Source organism: Ictidomys tridecemlineatus, chromosome 2 (assembly GCF_052094955.1).
Source record: "Ictidomys tridecemlineatus isolate mIctTri1 chromosome 2, mIctTri1.hap1, whole genome shotgun sequence".
NCBI classification, from domain to species: Eukaryota; Metazoa; Chordata; class Mammalia; order Rodentia; family Sciuridae; genus Ictidomys; species Ictidomys tridecemlineatus.
This window is the reverse complement of record NC_135478.1, coordinates 231,798,547-231,816,490: the sequence shown is the minus strand read 5'-3', so window position 1 is coordinate 231,816,490 and position 17,944 is coordinate 231,798,547. Positions and strand designations below refer to the sequence as shown.

At 47.6% G+C, this 17,944-nt stretch overlaps 1 protein-coding gene across 2 annotated transcripts in view; it reads left to right on the top strand.

Moving 5' to 3' along the window:
• Ncapg2 (non-SMC condensin II complex subunit G2) overlaps nucleotides 1-17,944 on the top strand; it is a 59,155-nt gene that overhangs the window by 16,642 nt on the left and 24,569 nt on the right. For both annotated transcript variants that reach the window (XM_078040944.1, XM_078040945.1), the window contains exons 8-17: nucleotides 166-260; nucleotides 1,246-1,315; nucleotides 3,984-4,070; nucleotides 4,489-4,581; nucleotides 5,573-5,698; nucleotides 7,387-7,566; nucleotides 10,196-10,348; nucleotides 13,090-13,312; nucleotides 13,497-13,600; nucleotides 16,788-16,961. In XM_078040944.1, the coding sequence (XP_077897070.1) occupies nucleotides 166-260; nucleotides 1,246-1,315; nucleotides 3,984-4,070; nucleotides 4,489-4,581; nucleotides 5,573-5,698; nucleotides 7,387-7,566; nucleotides 10,196-10,348; nucleotides 13,090-13,312; nucleotides 13,497-13,600; nucleotides 16,788-16,961 (1,305 nt within the window). The remainder of the gene's footprint in view (nucleotides 1-165; nucleotides 261-1,245; nucleotides 1,316-3,983; nucleotides 4,071-4,488; nucleotides 4,582-5,572; nucleotides 5,699-7,386; nucleotides 7,567-10,195; nucleotides 10,349-13,089; nucleotides 13,313-13,496; nucleotides 13,601-16,787; nucleotides 16,962-17,944) is intronic.

Below are 17,944 nucleotides of genomic sequence, written 5' to 3'. Positions count from 1 at the left end.
TCTGCGGACGAGAGCCACCACCTGCAGCCTTCCCGACTCCTTTCCTGCGCATACATCCAAGTTACAGCTGCACTTCCTCTTTAGGAACAGCTAGCTTTAGTAGAATCATTGTTGGAAGTTTTTATTTAAATACAATTTGAATGCTATACATTTTTTTATTTGTAGGGACGAAGATTTCTTAGCTCTCTCTTCAATTGGAATATAAACTTCATTAAAATGATCCATGGAACCATTAAAAACCAGTTACAGGGATTACAAAAGTAAGTATTGAAGGTAATTAAAATTTTATGCTATCTTAATCTGATTTTGAAAGATTCCATTTTTCCTGACCTTTAATAGTTAATGTAATATATGAAAGCCTTAGAAGTTGTGTCTTTCATTACTTATTATTTATTGTTGTCTCACTGAGTAGTATTTTTTTTTTTACCCTCTATAGGTCATAAATCTTTCAATAGTGACCGTTGAAATTAAGATTTAACTTGTGATAGTTCTTTAAATAGTCAGATTAGATGCCAGTTAGATCTTGGCCACAAAAACTCACAGTAAAGCTCAGGTCACTAGTACATCTGAAAATATTTTGAATGTCCACTTCACCTTCCAGTTAAATGTGGGCTGGGAGGAGCTGAGCAAGCACCAGAGGTCCTGGTGGAGGGTGCTGTACCAGCACCACCCTCTTCCCAGCACTGTCAGGGACAGGGCCACATGTGTTGCAGGTTTTCTAGGTGGGCGCTGGGCATAGTGTCCCAGTGTCAGGCAGCCGTGTCGGGTCCAAGTTAGGCTTGGGTTCTGATCTCGGATGTTCTACGTTTGTAGAATGTTGGGTTGAACTAATAGGTTTCTAAACTTCTGTGGCTCTGAAGACAATTCTGGTATCATGAGGCTTCCCATAGGTGAGGAATTAATAGTCTGGAAAGTTCAGAATGATTCCACATAAACATTTCTAGTACTTAAACTTTTGACCTTAGACGTGGTTCTGGGCTTTTGTTCCCATGGTCTCAGAACATGGTCAAGCTCTCAGTAAAGGGCACCTTTTACTGAGGAGAGGAGTCTCCACTCACCTTCCTCCCCAGACTTGCCATTTTCTACTTTCTGCTTCAGGTAGGTGACATCTCTGCAGATGATTTGAGAGCTCTAGTTAGGCAAAGTTTCCTCTCCCCTGAGGTAGGACGGTCCCTGAAATGATATATGCCAATAATATGATTTTTTAAACTTGTACTAATACAATTTTCATTTTTTTTTCAAAAGGTATTTGATGGTACACATTGCAGAAGTTTATTTCAGAGCTTGGAAGAAGGCTTCAGGGAACATTTTGGAGGTATTTACATCAGATGTTGGTTGTACTCTGGTTACTGAGAGTCACCAACGAGGGATGTTTAACCCTGGTTGGTGCTAAGAAGGGGAGGTTGGAGGACCTTGATGGGTGAGTGACTTGCTGGTGCACTTCATGCAAGGGCAGCTGTGGCCTTGTGTCATTTGCTGGAGTGCAGCTTGAGTGGAATCAAGGTCTTGTTCCACAGCTTGAGACCTGGAGTGTCTAGTCACGGGTTTGGGGGCCAGGAATGTGGCCTGTCCTAATCGCGGAGGGCTGAAAGTGCAAGATACACTCCAGATTTCAAAATATCTCACCAGTCCTTTCTAAAAATATTGGTTTTATGTTGAAACGGTAGTGGTTTGGATGTAGAAAACATTAATAAACATTTTAATATAAAAAAAATATTAGAATATGTTATGAATTAAAATATAAAAGTATTCCAAACTATACATAAACAAAACATCTTTAAAAATAACAATAAAAGATACTGTCAGAATAATACTAACAAACAAAATATATTATTTACTTTTACTGTGTTTTTTTTCCCTGTTTTTAAAGTGACCCCTACAAAGCATAAAGCTGTGGTGGCTTGCGTCCTGTTTCTGTGCTTAGCACTTTTCAGGACCCTCAGATACCTCCTCCTGTTGCATTGTTTTGAGAATGTTAGCCGTTAGCAGCTGTGACACTTGGGTTATGCAGACATGGCATGGAATTCAGAATTGCAGTGGAACATTGAGTGCCATCTGTTTTCCCTCATGCTTTCCTCAGGCTGGGTTCTCAAGGAAGCGCTAAGCATCCTACTGCTCTGGCGAGCTGGCCATGGCCAAAGGGCGTGCAGCCACACTCTTTTTTAAAAAATATTTTTAAGTTGTTGATGGACCTTTATTTTATTTATTTGTATGTAGTGCTGGGGATCGAACCCAGTGCCTCATGCATGCTAGGCAAGTGCGCTACCACTGAGCCACAACCCCAGCCTCTGCAGCCACACTCTTGTGCCTAACACTTGCTTCTCTTGCCACATGTCAACTGAAATTGCTTCTAGAACTTAAGTTTCCATTAGATTCCCTTGCAGACAACTTTTAAAAGTTTTAGAATAAATTTTGGGGGCAGAACCAGAATTGTTATACTTTTTTTCCTTTGCATTGTTTTATTACTGCATAAAACTTGTTCTCAGGAAACAGTGTTTGTCTTTAGAGTGTTCTGCCCCATTTTCTCTAGTAGTGTTTTAAGAAAAGAATTGATTAGACTTGTACAAAATTATCTCCAAAATGTGCATTTCTCAGCCCTACTTCCTATTCTTTTCTCCCTTGAAGTTTTTTGTTGTTTTATTTTGGGGCACTTAACCACTGAGCCACATCCCCAGACCTTTGCTTATATTTTATTTAGAGACAAGGACTCACTGAGTTGCTTGGGAGCTTACTAAGTTGCTGAGGCTGGCTTTGAAGTCACGATCCTCTTGCCTCAGCCTCCCAAGCCACTGGGATTATAGACATGTGCCACTTGCCTGGCACTCCCTTTAAGTTTTTAAAGCATATTCCAGATTTGATGTTTCATTTCTACAAAATTCAATGTGTATCTCTAAAAAGTGTGTTTATGCCTAAAAAACCTAAAAAATTAACAATAAATTCTTGGTATTTTTTTAAATTAATCAACCATATTAAATTTTTCTACTTGTCTCAAAGTGTCTTTTAAAATCTTTTGAGTCAGGACCCAAAAAGTTACCAACATGTTGTTTCCTTGTAAATCACTTCTTGAAGACTGTTCCTGCTTGGTTGTTTCCCTTTTTTGTGGCACTAGATTGGAACCCAGGGCCTCACGCATGCTAGGCAAGCGCTCTCCCACTGAGCTGCATCCCAGCCCCACGTGGCCCTCTAGTCTGCGCTGGCCTGTTGGAGGCTAGGCCACTCGTGTGGTGGCGTGGAGTGCCTGTGCTCTGTGGCTGGTTGGGTTCAGGCCTCGCAGCGTTGCTGGCTTCCCGAGCAGTGTAGTGGCTCAGGCTTTACCCTAGGTCCCACAGGTTCCTGTTCACGTTCAGTGTGTGGAGACCTATGGGTGGCTTCCGGAGAAGGAGATATTTTTCAAGATGACCAAGAAGAAGCCAGTTGATAGCACAGCCTCCTCTCGTCCTCCCTTAGAACCTTGGAATAATGGGTGGAGGGACTACAATGCAGGGTAATGGACCAGACCGTCCGCTGAGGTTTTGGGCTCCTGTTGCAAGTCTTTCCTCTTTGGCTTCACCTGAGGTCTGCTGAGGAGGTTCCCACACCCTCCCCTGCCCAGCCCTTCTCACCATGAGCCCCAAGAGTTCTTACTTCAGTCTGTTTGGAGTCCTGGCCTCCACTGTAGAGGTAGTTCCTCTTCAGTTCTGTGAGGCTCAGGTTTGCAGAGATCATTCATGTCAGCGATGTCATAGGGTAGGGGACTCCAGGTCTGTGTGCCCTCGCCCCTCAGTCTGTCATTAGTGGCCTTGAGTGGTAGGTAGAAGCCTGCCCTGCTGTGTGGCACAGACTCGATGCTTTGTCAGGCAGGATAGCAGCTGAACCTTCTCCTTGGTTTGTGGAAACTGAAGGCACTGTCAGAATTAGGGACTTAGAATAAAGGTTTTCTCTGATGAGGACAGGAGGCATGCTGTCCATGTGCCAAGTGCCAGGCCCTGTGTTGGTCGTTGCAGGCCATCGAGAGTGACTGCATCCAGGACTTCATGTTCCACGGCATCCACCTGCCCAGGAGGTCTCCAGTGCATGCCAGAGTGCGGGAGGTGAGCGAGGTCCTTGTCACATGGACTGTGGACACAGGGTTGAGATCTGTCCCATCATTTTTGTCCTCAGGTCATTGTTGGCTAAACTAAAGAATCCAGTTACGCTTTCACACGTCGATTGGTGGGGTTCCTTGGGATGTGGATGTTTGGTGCCTGGCAGTTGTGTTCCTGTCATGAGGGTTGTATGAGGACAGCAGAGCTGTGCTATTACTGAGACAGAACCCTGTGCTGTGAGAGGTTGGGTTTCATGGAATGAATTATATGTCACTGCTGTTTAAAAATCTGTGAAGTGAGCACATCATTAATACCAGAGTTGATAACGTGGTCCACAGAAAGAAAAGAGTCACTTGTCACCTTTCAAATTCTTGAAATCAGCAGCACCCTTTTTTTTCCTCCCTTCCCTGGTCCTGGCCTGCAGGTGCTGAGTTACTTCCACCGTCAGAAGGCGCGGCAGGGTGTGGAGGAGATGCTGTACAGGCTGTACAAGCCCATCCTGTGGAGGGGGCTGAAGGTGTGCACGTGGAGCGGGGCCGGGTGGGCTCTGATTGGAACCCGTCATTCATAGTGGACTTGGTGGTAAGAGTAAGGCTGCAGACCTGTGTTTTCTGGAATTTTGGAACAAAATTCTTTCTTTTTTTAAGACAAAGTCCTGATCTGTTACCCTGGGCTCCAGCAGTCCTCTTTACTCAGCCTCCTGAGTGGCTGGGATCAGGCACGCACCCACTGTGCCCAGCTCTCAGAATCTTTTCTTTCTTCTTGCTTGTTTTTGCAGCACTGGGGATTGAGCCCACGGGTACTCTGCCTCTGAGCCCTATCTCCAGCCTTTTTTACTGTTTATTTTGAGACCAGGTCTCACTGACTTGCCCACACTGGCCTTGAACTCACCTCTCAGCCTTTTGATCAAATCTTTAGCAAAACCATTTTTTGGATGCACTTAATTGGAAAGGTAGATTAGTTCAGTGCTGAGTACACAGTTGTTTTGAAGTAGCAAGTCGGGAATGAGACTGGGGACATGTGTGAACACCACTGGGGCTGAGTGGGCTGCCCATTCTTCATCCTCCGCTCCACCCCAGTGTCCTCGTGCCCACCACAGGGCAAGAGGCAGAGACTTCCTGAGCATCCTCATGGACACACAAGTCTCCATGAACCTTGCTGGTGTCACCTGACATGGGATGGCTGTCTCTTTGTCGCATAAGATGGGCTTTGATGTGAAGAAGATAAACTTTTATGTCTGTGGACATGGAGTTTGGCTTGATTTCAGGATGTCCTTACCAAGTTCGGTCTGCTTAGTCTGTTCATCCCTGTAGGCATGTTGAGCATCCTGGGCCCAGTGCTCCACTGAGCTGCCTTTTGGCTAGTTTGGTCATTTTCAATGCTATAATTGACTTTAACTTGTAAATAGGTTTCTGTTAAGGTAATAGAAGTATTCATTTGAGAACTTCAGACTGAAGGCTTTGTGTGCTTTTCTGGGATTCTGAACTACTCTTCTCTTATTATTACAGGCCAGAAACTCAGAAGTGCGATCCAATGCTGCATTGCTGTTTATTGAAGCATTTCCTGTTAGAGACCCAAACTTCCACACCATGGAAATGGATAGTGAAATTCAGAAACAGTTTGAAGAACTGTATGTACGTATCCCATGTGGTCAGGCTGCCTGTGCACTCCAGCTCTGCGCATGTGGGGCACTGCTGCTGCTGGCAGGAGCCTAAGGGGCCTGCCCCTGAGGAACTGAGGGCCCTGCTTCAGAGAAGGGCCCGTTCTCCTGGCCTCCTTGGAAACTGAGACCGAGACCTGCCGTCCCTTTCTTCTGTCAGTCCATTGGGACATTCAGTTTTTCTTTCTCCCCTGTAGTTGTGACCATCATATGTGGTGCCCCTGTCCCCTAGTGGAGACGGGCCTATGTAGACCCCTGACTTTGACACCACCTCCCACTTGCTGGCTGTGACTTCTGATGAGCTGTTGGTCTTCTCTGTGTCTTCATCTCTCGGGGTGGCTTGGTGTGCCAGCCCGAAGTCATGGGGAGCATGCAGACACTGCTGTGCTTCCAGGGAGGTGCCTTCTGGCAGGGGGCTGCCTGTCTTCCGTGGCTGGAGAGTGCTGGTTCTGGTCCCCTCACCTTTGCAGGTTCCTGATGTGTTATGTTTTTTTGTTCTGGTTAGTAGCAAAATGACAGGAAGAGTAGTCACCACCCTGATGTTACCCATGGTACTCCTGAATGCTCCTTCGCTTGTTTCTGATTTATGAGGAACTTCACCTGTGGAAAGTTGAACTGGTAGTACAGCTAGGATCTGACATGAACCCTGGAAATGAGCAGTCTTCAGCGTGTTGTGCTCGGCTTATCCACTCATGTGTTCAGGAAGGTTCCTTTGCAAGTCTGTGGGCAGATGTTGCTGGGCACACCACAGCTGGGCTTAGTAGCTCTTGGAAGTTGCTCTGGTAACTCGGGTGCAGAGCTTTGAGCCACTTCTGCTGCACACACTGGATGCCCTGCTCTGGGGTGTGTCAGCTGCCCCTTCCCACTCACAGTGCTGCTGCATTGTTTTGTGTACTTTGACTGCTTGGCCCTACAGGATGGTCACTCCTGTTCCTGACCACATGTAGGGGTTTGGAACACCTCAGCAGGCAGAGTGGGGAGCAAAGTGCAGACAGCTTCGCCTCAGTCCTGGCCCTGCTGCTTGCTTGGCCATTCCTATGTGGATTGAAGCATTGTTTTTTTCTGGGCTCTGCGCTATAGCATTTTGGAATTCAAGAGAGTGGACTACATGGGTAGTATCTGTATGAACTCTGGCCACATCTGATGGTGTGCGGAGCTCTGAATGGTGGAGCTGGTGCTCAAGACCCACTGTGAACAAGGCCCTGTGTGCAGGGAGCAAATGAGCTGCACATGCTTCCGAGCTGTTCTTGAGTGCTCCACATCAGAAGCACCACTAGGGTGGGGCCTCTGCATCTGATCAGCCAAGTGTGGGTTGAAGATATCGGGAGAAAATGTGTTTTATCTGTCAGGCGCTGTAGTCACTGTGTCCTAAACAACACACGTTGTTTTAGCATCACAAGTAAATCAGCAGTAAGGTGCATGGCAAGGTGTATCAGTTTTCGTTTTGCCTCTTTATTTAAGGGAGTTGAGCATCTGTACTTCAGCATCCTTAGAGGGTGGTCCTGGAACTAATTCCCTTGGAGACAGTGTGACCAATATTTCTATAACTTTAAATGTCTACTATTAAGTTATAGATTCTCCAAATGCTAGTGTATAAAGCAAATGTCAACACAAAGGGAACTGATTTAAGATTTTTAAGCCTTTTTCCCTTCCTACTTACAGAGCCTTTTAGAAGATCCTTATCCGATGGTCCGTTCCACAGGGATCCTTGGTGTTTGTAAAATAACTTCCCAGTACTGGGAAATGATGCCCCCAACCATCCTTATCGATCTGCTGAAGAAAATAACTGGGGAATTGGCATTTGATACCAGCTCAGCTGATGTTCGTTGTTCTGTCTTTAAGGTAAGATTTTTAAAATTATATGGTGATGTTTAGATATTGTAGAATAGTAGCAAAATACGGAGAAGGAAAAAGACAAAAACATACCCATTATTGGGCTCCATAGAGAGAGCTGTTGATACTTTGTATGTGTAAAGTACAATTATAAAGAAACTAAAGTGTTTTCTGCAGAAAATGACTGCCCAATAATTCCTAGTGTTCACTGTATGGGGCGCACTCCCCAGTGCTCTTGAGTTCGTTCTTTTTTGTCTTTGTGGGGTGTCTTGGGAAGATGCCTGTGTCGTGGCTGAGAACAGGGTCTGCAGGTGCAAGGGAGAGGACTGCAGGACCGCGGCTTAGAGCTCGTGGCCTGTGCTGATGGCTGTGTGACCTGGCCCTGCGCCCTCCACCCTGGAGGCACCAGGAGCCCCTTCACGGGCCTGGCCTTGGTGTTTCTGTACTCTGCTGATCTAGCCCTGAGCCATATGAAGCTACTCCTCTGCCCACTTTGTGAGTCTGCCATCTTCACAGATAAGTATTTAGAAGTCCTTAGAGAGGGATTGCACTCTGCCTTGCACAGAATCTGCTCAGCACGTATTGGGGTTAACTTGAATAATGGTTTATACACCCACCTGTCACCAGCCCAACACTAGTTTAAACTTGACAAGCATAGGCACATTTTATTTCCTAATCAACCTGGACCAAGTCACCTGGGTTTGCAGAAACTGACATGGATGTCAGATCCTATGGTGGTCATTGATTTCTCTGCTTCCATGACTTGGGTGACAACAGAAGAGCAGTGATGTAGTATTGGGCCTGGGACAGGGGCTCAGGCCATGATGACACATTCTTGGAGCTGACTCAGGAGCTGAGTGATCTCACTTTCCTCCACTGCCGTCGACTGTCTCCTCTCCCACTTGGTGTCAGACTGCCGTGCCTGTGGGCACTGCTCTATGACCTGCTTGCCTGTTGCTTCCTGTGTCCTTGCTTTGGGCACCCTTCCTCGCTGGTCCTTGCTGAAACCTGAAGGAAAGCAGGTCTTCCCTGGGTTGCACCAGGTGCAGGAACACTTGTCTCTTCCCCTGCAGACCTCTTGGCAAGCCGCCTGCTGTGTGGCCCGTTGTTGGCACCAGCCTTTCACTGTCAGAAGAGTGTTCCTCACTTTCCTTTTCCTTACTGCTTCCAAATCCCCTCTGCAGTGAGCACTGGTCTTTGGCCAGTAGAGCACCTCTCGCCAAGCTTACTTGTTTCTCTGATCTCAGCCAGCTTCAACCCCGGAGCAGTCCTTTGTTCTGCTCACTGTCACAACCCTCACCTCCTTTTCCTTACTGCTGCCAGTGCTGGGCTGTGTGGTTTCCACATGGCTTGCCCTCAGTCTGAGGGGCCTCACTCAGTGGACAGTGTCTGGAAGTTCCACCTGTGGCCCGCATACAGCTCTTAGATGGCATGGTCTTGAAGAATGTGACTCAGCCACATAGACTCAGACAAGCACAGGCTGACAGATCTGGAAGGAGGTGTTTTCTTCAGGGTCCAGCCCTCCCCAAATGTGCTGCCCTGGAAGCTGGGGCACTTCATTCCTAAGGTCTTTGTGGCAAATGGTGCAACTCTACCCACCCCCAGCACCACTGAATCTACCACCTTTTCTGAGTCTCTGCTACCCCGCAGGGTCATCTCTCTCTCCCTCATTCCTTCTTTTCTTTGCAATGGCAGCACCATCTGCTCAAATGCCTACCTGCCTGCTGTTCTTCCTCATCCCCTGCACTCTGCACTTCTCTGAGATTGCTTTCTCCTGCTGCTGTGATTCAAGCAGTGTGCCCTGGCTCAGTCACCTCAGTTCCGTCCTTCTGACTGCAGTCTGGCAAATCCTGGCTTCTGACAAAACTCCCACAAGTTACAGCAAACTGCTTTGGGCAGATGGGTCTCGTGTGGGGAACAGTGTGGGTGCTGGGGTCGAGATGGAGACGGAAAACAGGGAACCCCTAGGACAGGTGGGAGGCACGGAGCCTCTGGTGGTGTCCAGAGGTGCCCTGCAGCCCAGTGAATCAAGTGCTGAGACGTGATACTTTAGAAACCAGATGTCCTTGAAATTTAAAACAACATGACTCATTAAAATAAAACTTCAAGAACTTGCAGAAGTGTCCCTTTTCCTAATAATGGGAGGAAGTAGATGATGAGTTTGGGAATGTGGGACCTCAGCTCCAAGCTGGCACCTCCTCTGACCTGTACTGAGTCCTCACCTCTTCTCCTGGGGTCTGAATATCCAGGTTAGCCATACAGGCATACTAGTTACCCAGGTGGACATTGAGTCAGGATCCAAAGTTTATTGACTGTTAAAGACCCGGCTTTAGACACAGCCCTGTTTGCCAGTCTGCTCTGAATCTTCCAATTAAGGTCCTACAGGGTTGGGCAGAGGGTACTCTGGTCTCTTCTGTCACCAGGTCAGTCTTGTGGCATGGAGCAGTGATGGCTGGCCCCCAGTTGTCAAAGCGATGCTAGCTCGTTGAGTGCTTGTGGATGGCACGTCCAGGGAAATGTGATTTGCCCTACTTGTTCATTTTCCTGCGCATTGGGTAAGGGTGGAGCTTAGCGTCCTCCTAAACAAACTTGTCTCGGCATGTTCTGATGTTGAGCTCTCTCTTTCCCCTTTGTGTAGTGTCTGCCGATAATTCTGGATAACAAACTGAGCCACCCACTATTAGAACAGCTTTTGCCGGCACTCAGATACAGTCTTCATGACAGTTCGGAGAAAGTGAGAGTGGCGTTCGTGGAGCTGCTGCTGAAGATCAAAGCTGTGCGAGCTGCAAAGGTGGGCAGCTTGAGTTCCTGTTACCACAGGGAAGAAAGGGACATTTGTTTCCACCCAAAAGTGGAAAATGTTTTGTACTGGGGATTGAACCCAAGGGATGCTTAACCACTGAGCTGTAGCCCACCCCTTTTATAAATATTTTTTATTTTGAAACAGGGTCTTGCTATAATGCTTAGGGCCTCAGTAAGTTGCTGAGCCTGGCTTTAACCTTGTGATCCCCTTACCTCGGCCTCCAGAGGTGTGTGCCACTGGGCCTGGAAAAAGACAAAGCAATTTTAATTTCAGGTGCTTTGGTATTGACAAAGGTGGTAACGGCTGCTTTTGACCGATAGCTGTTCCAAGACTTTTTGTGATTTTCATTGAAGATTCTGGAAATGCCAGTATGTTTCTTCTTTGAAAACATTGATATAAACACCTCTTATGTGACTGTTCATCGTTCATTGGGTGTGTTTGTTGCAGTATCTGGAGTAATATTTAGATACTTGACACCTTCCTTGGGGAGGTTGACTGTGAACCCTCTCCCTCCACCAAGGGAGGCTTGTAACAAGTGTAACAAGTGTGCACTGGGGCGTACAACATGCTGCTGGCACCATCGTCCTCTACTAGTTCTGGGCCCTTCAGTCCTTGCTGAGGACGTTGAGTGCTTTGGACTCAGCTGTTACTTGGTGACATCATGAACTCTGTCCCTCCTCCTAGCAGGTCACAGACTTACATCATGCTGTTATGACGTGGCATTGAGAAACACCTGACAGGTCTGTTGGTCTTGGGTCAGCGATTCAGACTTGTGTGTTCACGTGGGGAAAGATGCTGTTTGGTTCAGACTTGTGTGTTCACGTGGGGAAAGATGCTGTTTGGCATAAAAGGACAAGGAGGGACATTTGTGGGGCTTGTGTGGAAATAACTTAAGGTTTATGAGTAAGAAGGAAGAGCATTGAAGTATCTAATGTGTGGCCAGCTGTATAACATGGGGACTGGTGCATGCAGCCGCCTGCCTGTGAGATACTCCTGGAAGGTGTGAGACGCAGGGGTCCTGCATGTAGGGGAAGGAAGCGTTGTGCAGGCTTCAGTGCTGAGCTCTGTGAGGCTGTGCGTTGGCACTCATGCCAGTGCTCCTGGGAGTGTGGGCAGGAGAAAAGTCGTGTACTTCAGTGATGGACAGGCTGACCCTCTGAGCGTATTCTGCATGTGGCTTTCCATCCTGTGTTAGCTGTGGTGGGCTGTCCCCAGGCTGAGCTGGCGGTCAGGAGAGGCCCCTGTGCTTGCAAATGCCGGTCAGAGCCTGTCACAAACCTCTGTTCTGTGTATGGGGTTGTGGTGACAGTGTGACAGAACAGCCCCTGGGGCTTGTGCTTGACCACTCTGTAAAGTGAGTTCTGTGAAATGACAGCAGGTGAACTCGAGGCCAGTGGCCGCTGGGACACATCTGCTGCTGTAGCAGCCACACATGCAGGCCTGCTGGTGCTGTCCAGAGTTGCCCATTTGGACAGTTCACACTGGGACATGCAGAAAGGGGCCCATGTGTGAAGCAGATATCAGAGATGTTGCCCAGGTAGTCGGAACAAGGTCTGGCACTGGTCCCTGTTCTCCTGCACCCTGAGTGTACCAGCCTGACTCCCCTGAGACCCCCAGTGCTTCAGGCAGGCTTGTGGCCTCAGTTAGCTGAAGGTTCTGGTCCACAGGGGACTGAGTGCTCCTCCTAGTGGTGCCTGAAGCACGGAGCCATGTCCTGTCTCCCCAGAACCAGGTGGGTGTCCAGTGGCCATGGAATTAGTAGTGGCATTGATGACAGTTCCGGTGCAGGAGGATGCCAGGCAGCTGGAGGGGGAGCACCAGCCAGTCCCACGTTGGTCGGCCCCCCGGAGTCAGAACTCGGGTGAGCTTGTGTGTGCATCTGTTATGTCAGAACAATGTGACATACTCCAATGGTGATGAGAAGGATCTGTGGAAAATACCAAGGAGATGGTCCTGAGATCGAGGCTCCTGAGGAAAAGCCTGGTCCAGGTCCCTGTGTGCAGGTGAGGAAGTGTGCTGGGACAGGCTTGAACATCCTGCCTTAAGATCCGTTTCCCTCCCGTTCTGTGATAGTCCTCTCTTGTCTTGGATCTCTTGCTCAGAAGCTTGGTGTTTTCCGAAGGTGACTTGAGTGCTTTTCAGTACGAGGACTATATGGTCAGTTCTGAGTATGTACTTGCCTGGCTTTTGAGGTAGCTAGAGGAGGGCGTGGTGGGAAGAGACTAAGCTGTGGAGGATGTGAGGAAGGGGGCTGTGATATTGGAGGAGCCTTGCTGAAGGACCAACTAGGCAGCCCTGGGGTGTTCAGGAGCCATGCGCAGGCTGCTAAGACAGAAGTGTTGCATCCCTCTCGAAATTGTTAAATGTGTTTTTAAAATTTACTACTCACATTTAATGGGCCAAAGGGTTAGGTTTTAGGAAATTTAAAAATGGCTTGATTGGAAACTATGTCTGTAATTTGAGAGTTTACTGTAGAAAAACCGTGGTGGTGAGTAATGGTGACTAACCTTCTCCACAGCCTTGGACTTGGGCATCTTATACACTGGTCTTCTTAAGAGGTAGATTGATCTGTTCTTCACAGGAATCACAGATTCTAGTACAGTCATTTGAAATGAATGTTCTTGAATGCAGAATTAGTCCCTTTGGTTTTGTTCTGGAAATCTCCCTGAAGCAGTTTCCAAGGTCACTGGAGTGATTGATGCTTCCTTCTGCCCCTGTGCTCTTCATAGTTCTGGAAAATATGCCCCATGGAGCACATTCTGGTTCGTCTGCAAATGGACTCACGGCCTGTGTCCCGGCGCCTGGTGAGCCTCGTCTTCAACTCCTTCCTGCCCGTGAACCAGCCAGAGGAGGTCTGGTGTGAGCGCTGCGTCACGCTGGTGCAGATGAACCACGCGGCTGCTAGGAGGTTCTACCAGCACGCCCACGAGCACACCGCCTGCACCAACATAGGTTGGAGTCCCACCCCCCATGCTCCTGCCCACCACGTGAGGGCTGGCCCCTCTGGCGGCTTCACGCTGGCGTGTGTTGTGATGACTTGTCTCAAGGTGTTTCACTGTTTGGGATTATAGTTCTGAGTAGAAGACTGATTTTGTAGGAGAAACATGTTGATTATTGATTGTTGTAAACGTTTTAGCCAAGCTGATCCATGTTATTCGCCACTGTTTAAACGCCTGCGTCCAGAGGGCACTGCAGGAGCAGCAGGAAGACCCTGAGGAGCGGGAGAAGGAGAACGCGAGTGTGAGTGGCACCCCAACCTCCTGCCTCGGCTGTCTTCTCCCTGGGCTTTGTGTTAGGGATATTTTTATTTTCCATTTATTTCTTTAGTACTGATAAGCAAATTACTTTGGAAGATCCAGTGCTGTTTTTAAAGACCCTCTGGGTATCCTTTGCAGTTTGTGGTGGAGTGAGGGTGGGTGTAAAGCAGAAGAAACTTCCCTGTGGCAGCACCTCGTGCCAGTGTCCTTTGCCTCACTATGTGTTTTGATCCCACCTGGATATAGCTCAGATGGGCTGGATTCTGGTGTCCCCAAGTTCACACTGGGTGGGCGGTAGTGTCGGACACTGGGTGGGCGGTAGTGTCGGACACAGGCATTCACATAGGATTCTGCCAGAAATGTCCTGGGGCTAGATTTCTGGGTATGAGCTTTATGTAGGAAGTATAATTTGTCAAAGGGAATTTTTAGCTGCTATTAGAAATCCAGAGTGCCCTGTTTTAGCAGAAGGAAGCAGCAGCCAGATGAGGGCACACTTTTACTTACATGCAGATCTGAGGTAACTATAGTACCCAGCTGGATTAGGACGCTGACCCTGGAGGGAAATTTCAAGATACCTGTGCCGAGGTGCTGTGCCCGTGTGTCCCTGTGTGGTCAGGTGCCGGGCTGAGGGCCCCTCTCAGGTGCTGCCATCTGAGCTCACCTGGAAGGGCAAGGCAGGCAGGTGCAGCTCTGCCTCCTCTCTGGGGAGGCTGTTCCACTAGCCTGTCGCAACATACCCACCCATTGTGCCCTGACAGGCCACCAGACATTTCCTTTTCTCTTTGCTGAAAAAAGTCCAGGAAAATAAAAGTGTGGTGGAGGGAGAAGGCACACAGATCAGTGCCGCTGTCATTCTCACATGGTGACTTCCTCGGGGTTCACGCTTCGGGGAGGAGTTTGAGTCCCTTTGTGGCTCCCTCTTTGCTGGGCTTTGCCAGGGAGGTGGTGCTCTGGAGTCAGCTGGAGGTGCCAGCTCAGGGGTTTCCAGCTGCTCAGTCTGCAGAACCCCGATGTGCACCGAGGGGAAAAGAGCAGCCAGGTGTGGAGGAATGGCCCCCAGGGGACACCTGCCTGCTCGCACCAGGAATAGAGATACTTTTGCAAAAGAGAACGCACATCTCATAGTGTGGTGATCGAGAGATTCTCACTCTGTACCTGCTGAGGGGTTCTTTACCCCAGTCCAGTAGCTGGTCATCATTGAGGATGTGCATGTTGTATCCTCAGGTCAGGTTCCACGACGCCAGCAAAGACAAGGGTTTAGAAACTACTCCATGGTGCCTGTGGGAAAAACATGTAGTTTGTCTGCTAGGACTTGTTATTCCAAGAACATCTGTGGTCAAGAGCAGGCATTTATGAAGTGAACTCTTAAGGCTTTCCAACTGCTGTCCCCTAAAAACCAAAGATGTCCTCGGCTAAACTTTATTGTTGAGCATGTTTCTCAAGTGATGTTCTCAAAGCGGAGGTGATGGTGATAGCAGAAAATAAGCAGCAAGGCTGCTGTGCTAGGTCATGGGCTGCTTTGGTTTGTTTTAAAATAAATGTCCTATTTTTAGACTTAAGTTGGTGGTGCCTACCTGTCACGAACCTGAGTACTCTGTGTCATGAATTTGTCTCCTTTCTACAGAGTTGGAACAGGAAAAAGGAGAGTTAAATGCAGAAAGAAATTTCTTTAAAAATTTATTTATTTTATAGTAGAATGCATTTGGCACATTGTGCACAAATGGAGCACAACTTCTCCTTCCTCTGGGTGTACATGGTGCAGAGTCACTCCAGTCGTGCAATCACACATGTATATAGGGTAATAACGTCTGTCTCATTCTACCATCCTTCCCATCCCCACAGACCCTCCTCTCCCCTCACTACCCTTGCAGAATGAAAATTTTGTCAGTCTTACTTGTATCATTCTTCTGATAAGCCATTAGTGGTTTCTTTGCTTTTAAAATTGATCGACTGGAATGCATTTTAAAGCATTCTAATTTTGTGTAGAAACCACATTTACCTCTTCTATATACTGTTATTAATCAAATTTAATTTTTCCCTTGTCCCATCCTTGTGTAGTTAGCAAAAAAAGTACTAGACTGGGCATGGTGGCACATGCCTGTAATCTGAGTGAGGGGAGGATTGCAAGTTTGAGACAGTCTCAACAATTTAGCAAGAAAGACCCTGTCTCAAAATGAAAAATTAAAAGGGCTGGGGATGTGGCTTAGTAATAAAGCACTCCCTGGGTTCAGTCCCCAGCACAAAACAAACAACTAACCGCCAAACAAACCCAAGCCTGATCTGACTCATCCTTGTCATCTCAAGGCAGTTTCCTTCAAGGAAACTGCTGCAGTGGTCACTTAACACATTGTCAGACTGTCTTGCTGTTATGCATAGGCCTCCTACAGGGATCACTGGTGGACCTCACCCGTGTGTGTCTGCCGGCGGCCAAGTGCAGTGTGGTCTCTGGTGTGCAGCAACAAGGGCCGCCAGGCAGGGTGCCACACTGTGCCGTGGCCGGAGGGGATTCGTCAGATTGCGTGTTTGGGTCACTGTGAGCATGCAGGGGTGTGGTCCCCCACATACCAGCTCGAGGTCAGGAAGCTTCATGTCAGAGTAGACCAGGGATCCCTGACTTGGTGGCTGGAGATGGCGAGCACGTGTCCCTCCAGTTTAGGACTGTGGACTGCTGGCCACAGAGGAAGGTGGCTGTGATGCTGCATCCGGTAGGGCCCAGGCAGGGCCAGTGGCATGCTCACAGCCTGTCACTCCTTCATTCGCTTCGGGGTTTGTGTTGACAAGTAGCGTCCTTTGGTTTTAAAAGAGTTTTAACTCATGTAAACTGTTTCTTTTTTTTTTTTTAAATATCTTTATTTTGTTTATTTATTTTTATGTGGTGCTGAGGATCGAACCCAGTGCCTCACGTGTGGGAGGCAAGCGCCCTGCCACTGAGCCACAGCCACAGCCTTGTAAACTGTTTCTTTAAAGGAAGTTAAATGCGGTTTATTGAGAACTTAATTTTTGGGTGGCATTTGAAGGAAATTGACCTCCCTAGTAGAGATAGACAATCCAGTTCTGTTGAGATTTCAGAGTAGCTGACCTGTAAATCTGAGATGTCTTTTGAGAACAGTGCTCTAGGCTTGTAACACCTGCTGTCAGACGCTGTCACAATAACAGTATTTGTGTCTTAGGTTCTGGACAAAATGCTGTCGGTGGATGATGTTGCATCCATGGCAGGTTTACTAGAAATCATTGTGATTCTCTGGAAGAGCATCCATAAAAGTCTGGAAAACAATAAAGAGGCCAAGGTCTATACTGTCAACAAGTTCGCCTCTGTGCTTCCTGAGTACCTGAAGGTATTTAAGGTGAGTCCTGGCCACGCTCCTACACAGGGCATTTATGGTGTCCACGTGGAGTTTGGAAATGTGTGCCTCGTGCAGTGGGTGAATCTGGCGCCTTAACATGTGTGTTACCCACATACCAGCTGCTTTTTATGGCAAAAACATGTAAACATTTGCTACTAGGGCTTTTTGAGACTACCATATAATACGTTATATGAACTGTGGTCCCGTGTGCTGCTGTGGGCCTTTGAGTTGACGCCTCTTGTCTAGCTGGAACTCGTGGCCTCTGGCTAACATCCCCGGCCCAGCCCCTACAGGCACCATGCTCTTCATGTGTGTGATTTCTGTTGGGATGAAAGGAGTTTTTGTTTCTTGGCACTCTGAAGAAAGTTTATATTTTTCTTTTCTTTCTTTCTTTTTTTTTTTGAGAGAGTGAGTTTTTTAATATTTATTTTTTTTTAGTTTTCAGTGGACACGACATCTTTATTTTATTTTTATGTGGTGCTGAGGATCGAACCCAGTGCCCTGTGCATGCCAGGCGAACACGCTACCGCTTGAGCCACATCCACAGCCCTATTTTCTTTTTCATAAAGAGAGGTTTATTTAGGAAAGTAGATACATATTCAAGGGAGATTGTAAGCCAACTCCAGAGGAAGAAACAGCCTCTTTTCTTTCTGGAAGCACTGGGGATCAAACCTAAAGCCTCATGCGTACTAGACAAGTGCTCTGCCACAGAGTTACATCCCCAGCCCAGCACAAAGTTCAGACTTCAAAACCAAACTTTAAAATATCTAAGAGGTGAAAGCATATTTTTTTGCCCAATCATATAGAAAGCATAGTGTAGATATAGAAAGGGCCCAGGTCTATGAACCACCCTTTTCAGCTTAAGCGTCATTCTTGGCTTTACTGCTGACTGTGTGCAACTGGGGGCTGTGCAGTTTTTATGAGTCTTGTTTCTGGGACTATCAGGTTTCTAAGCTTTTCTGCTTCTGAAATGAAGATGGCCT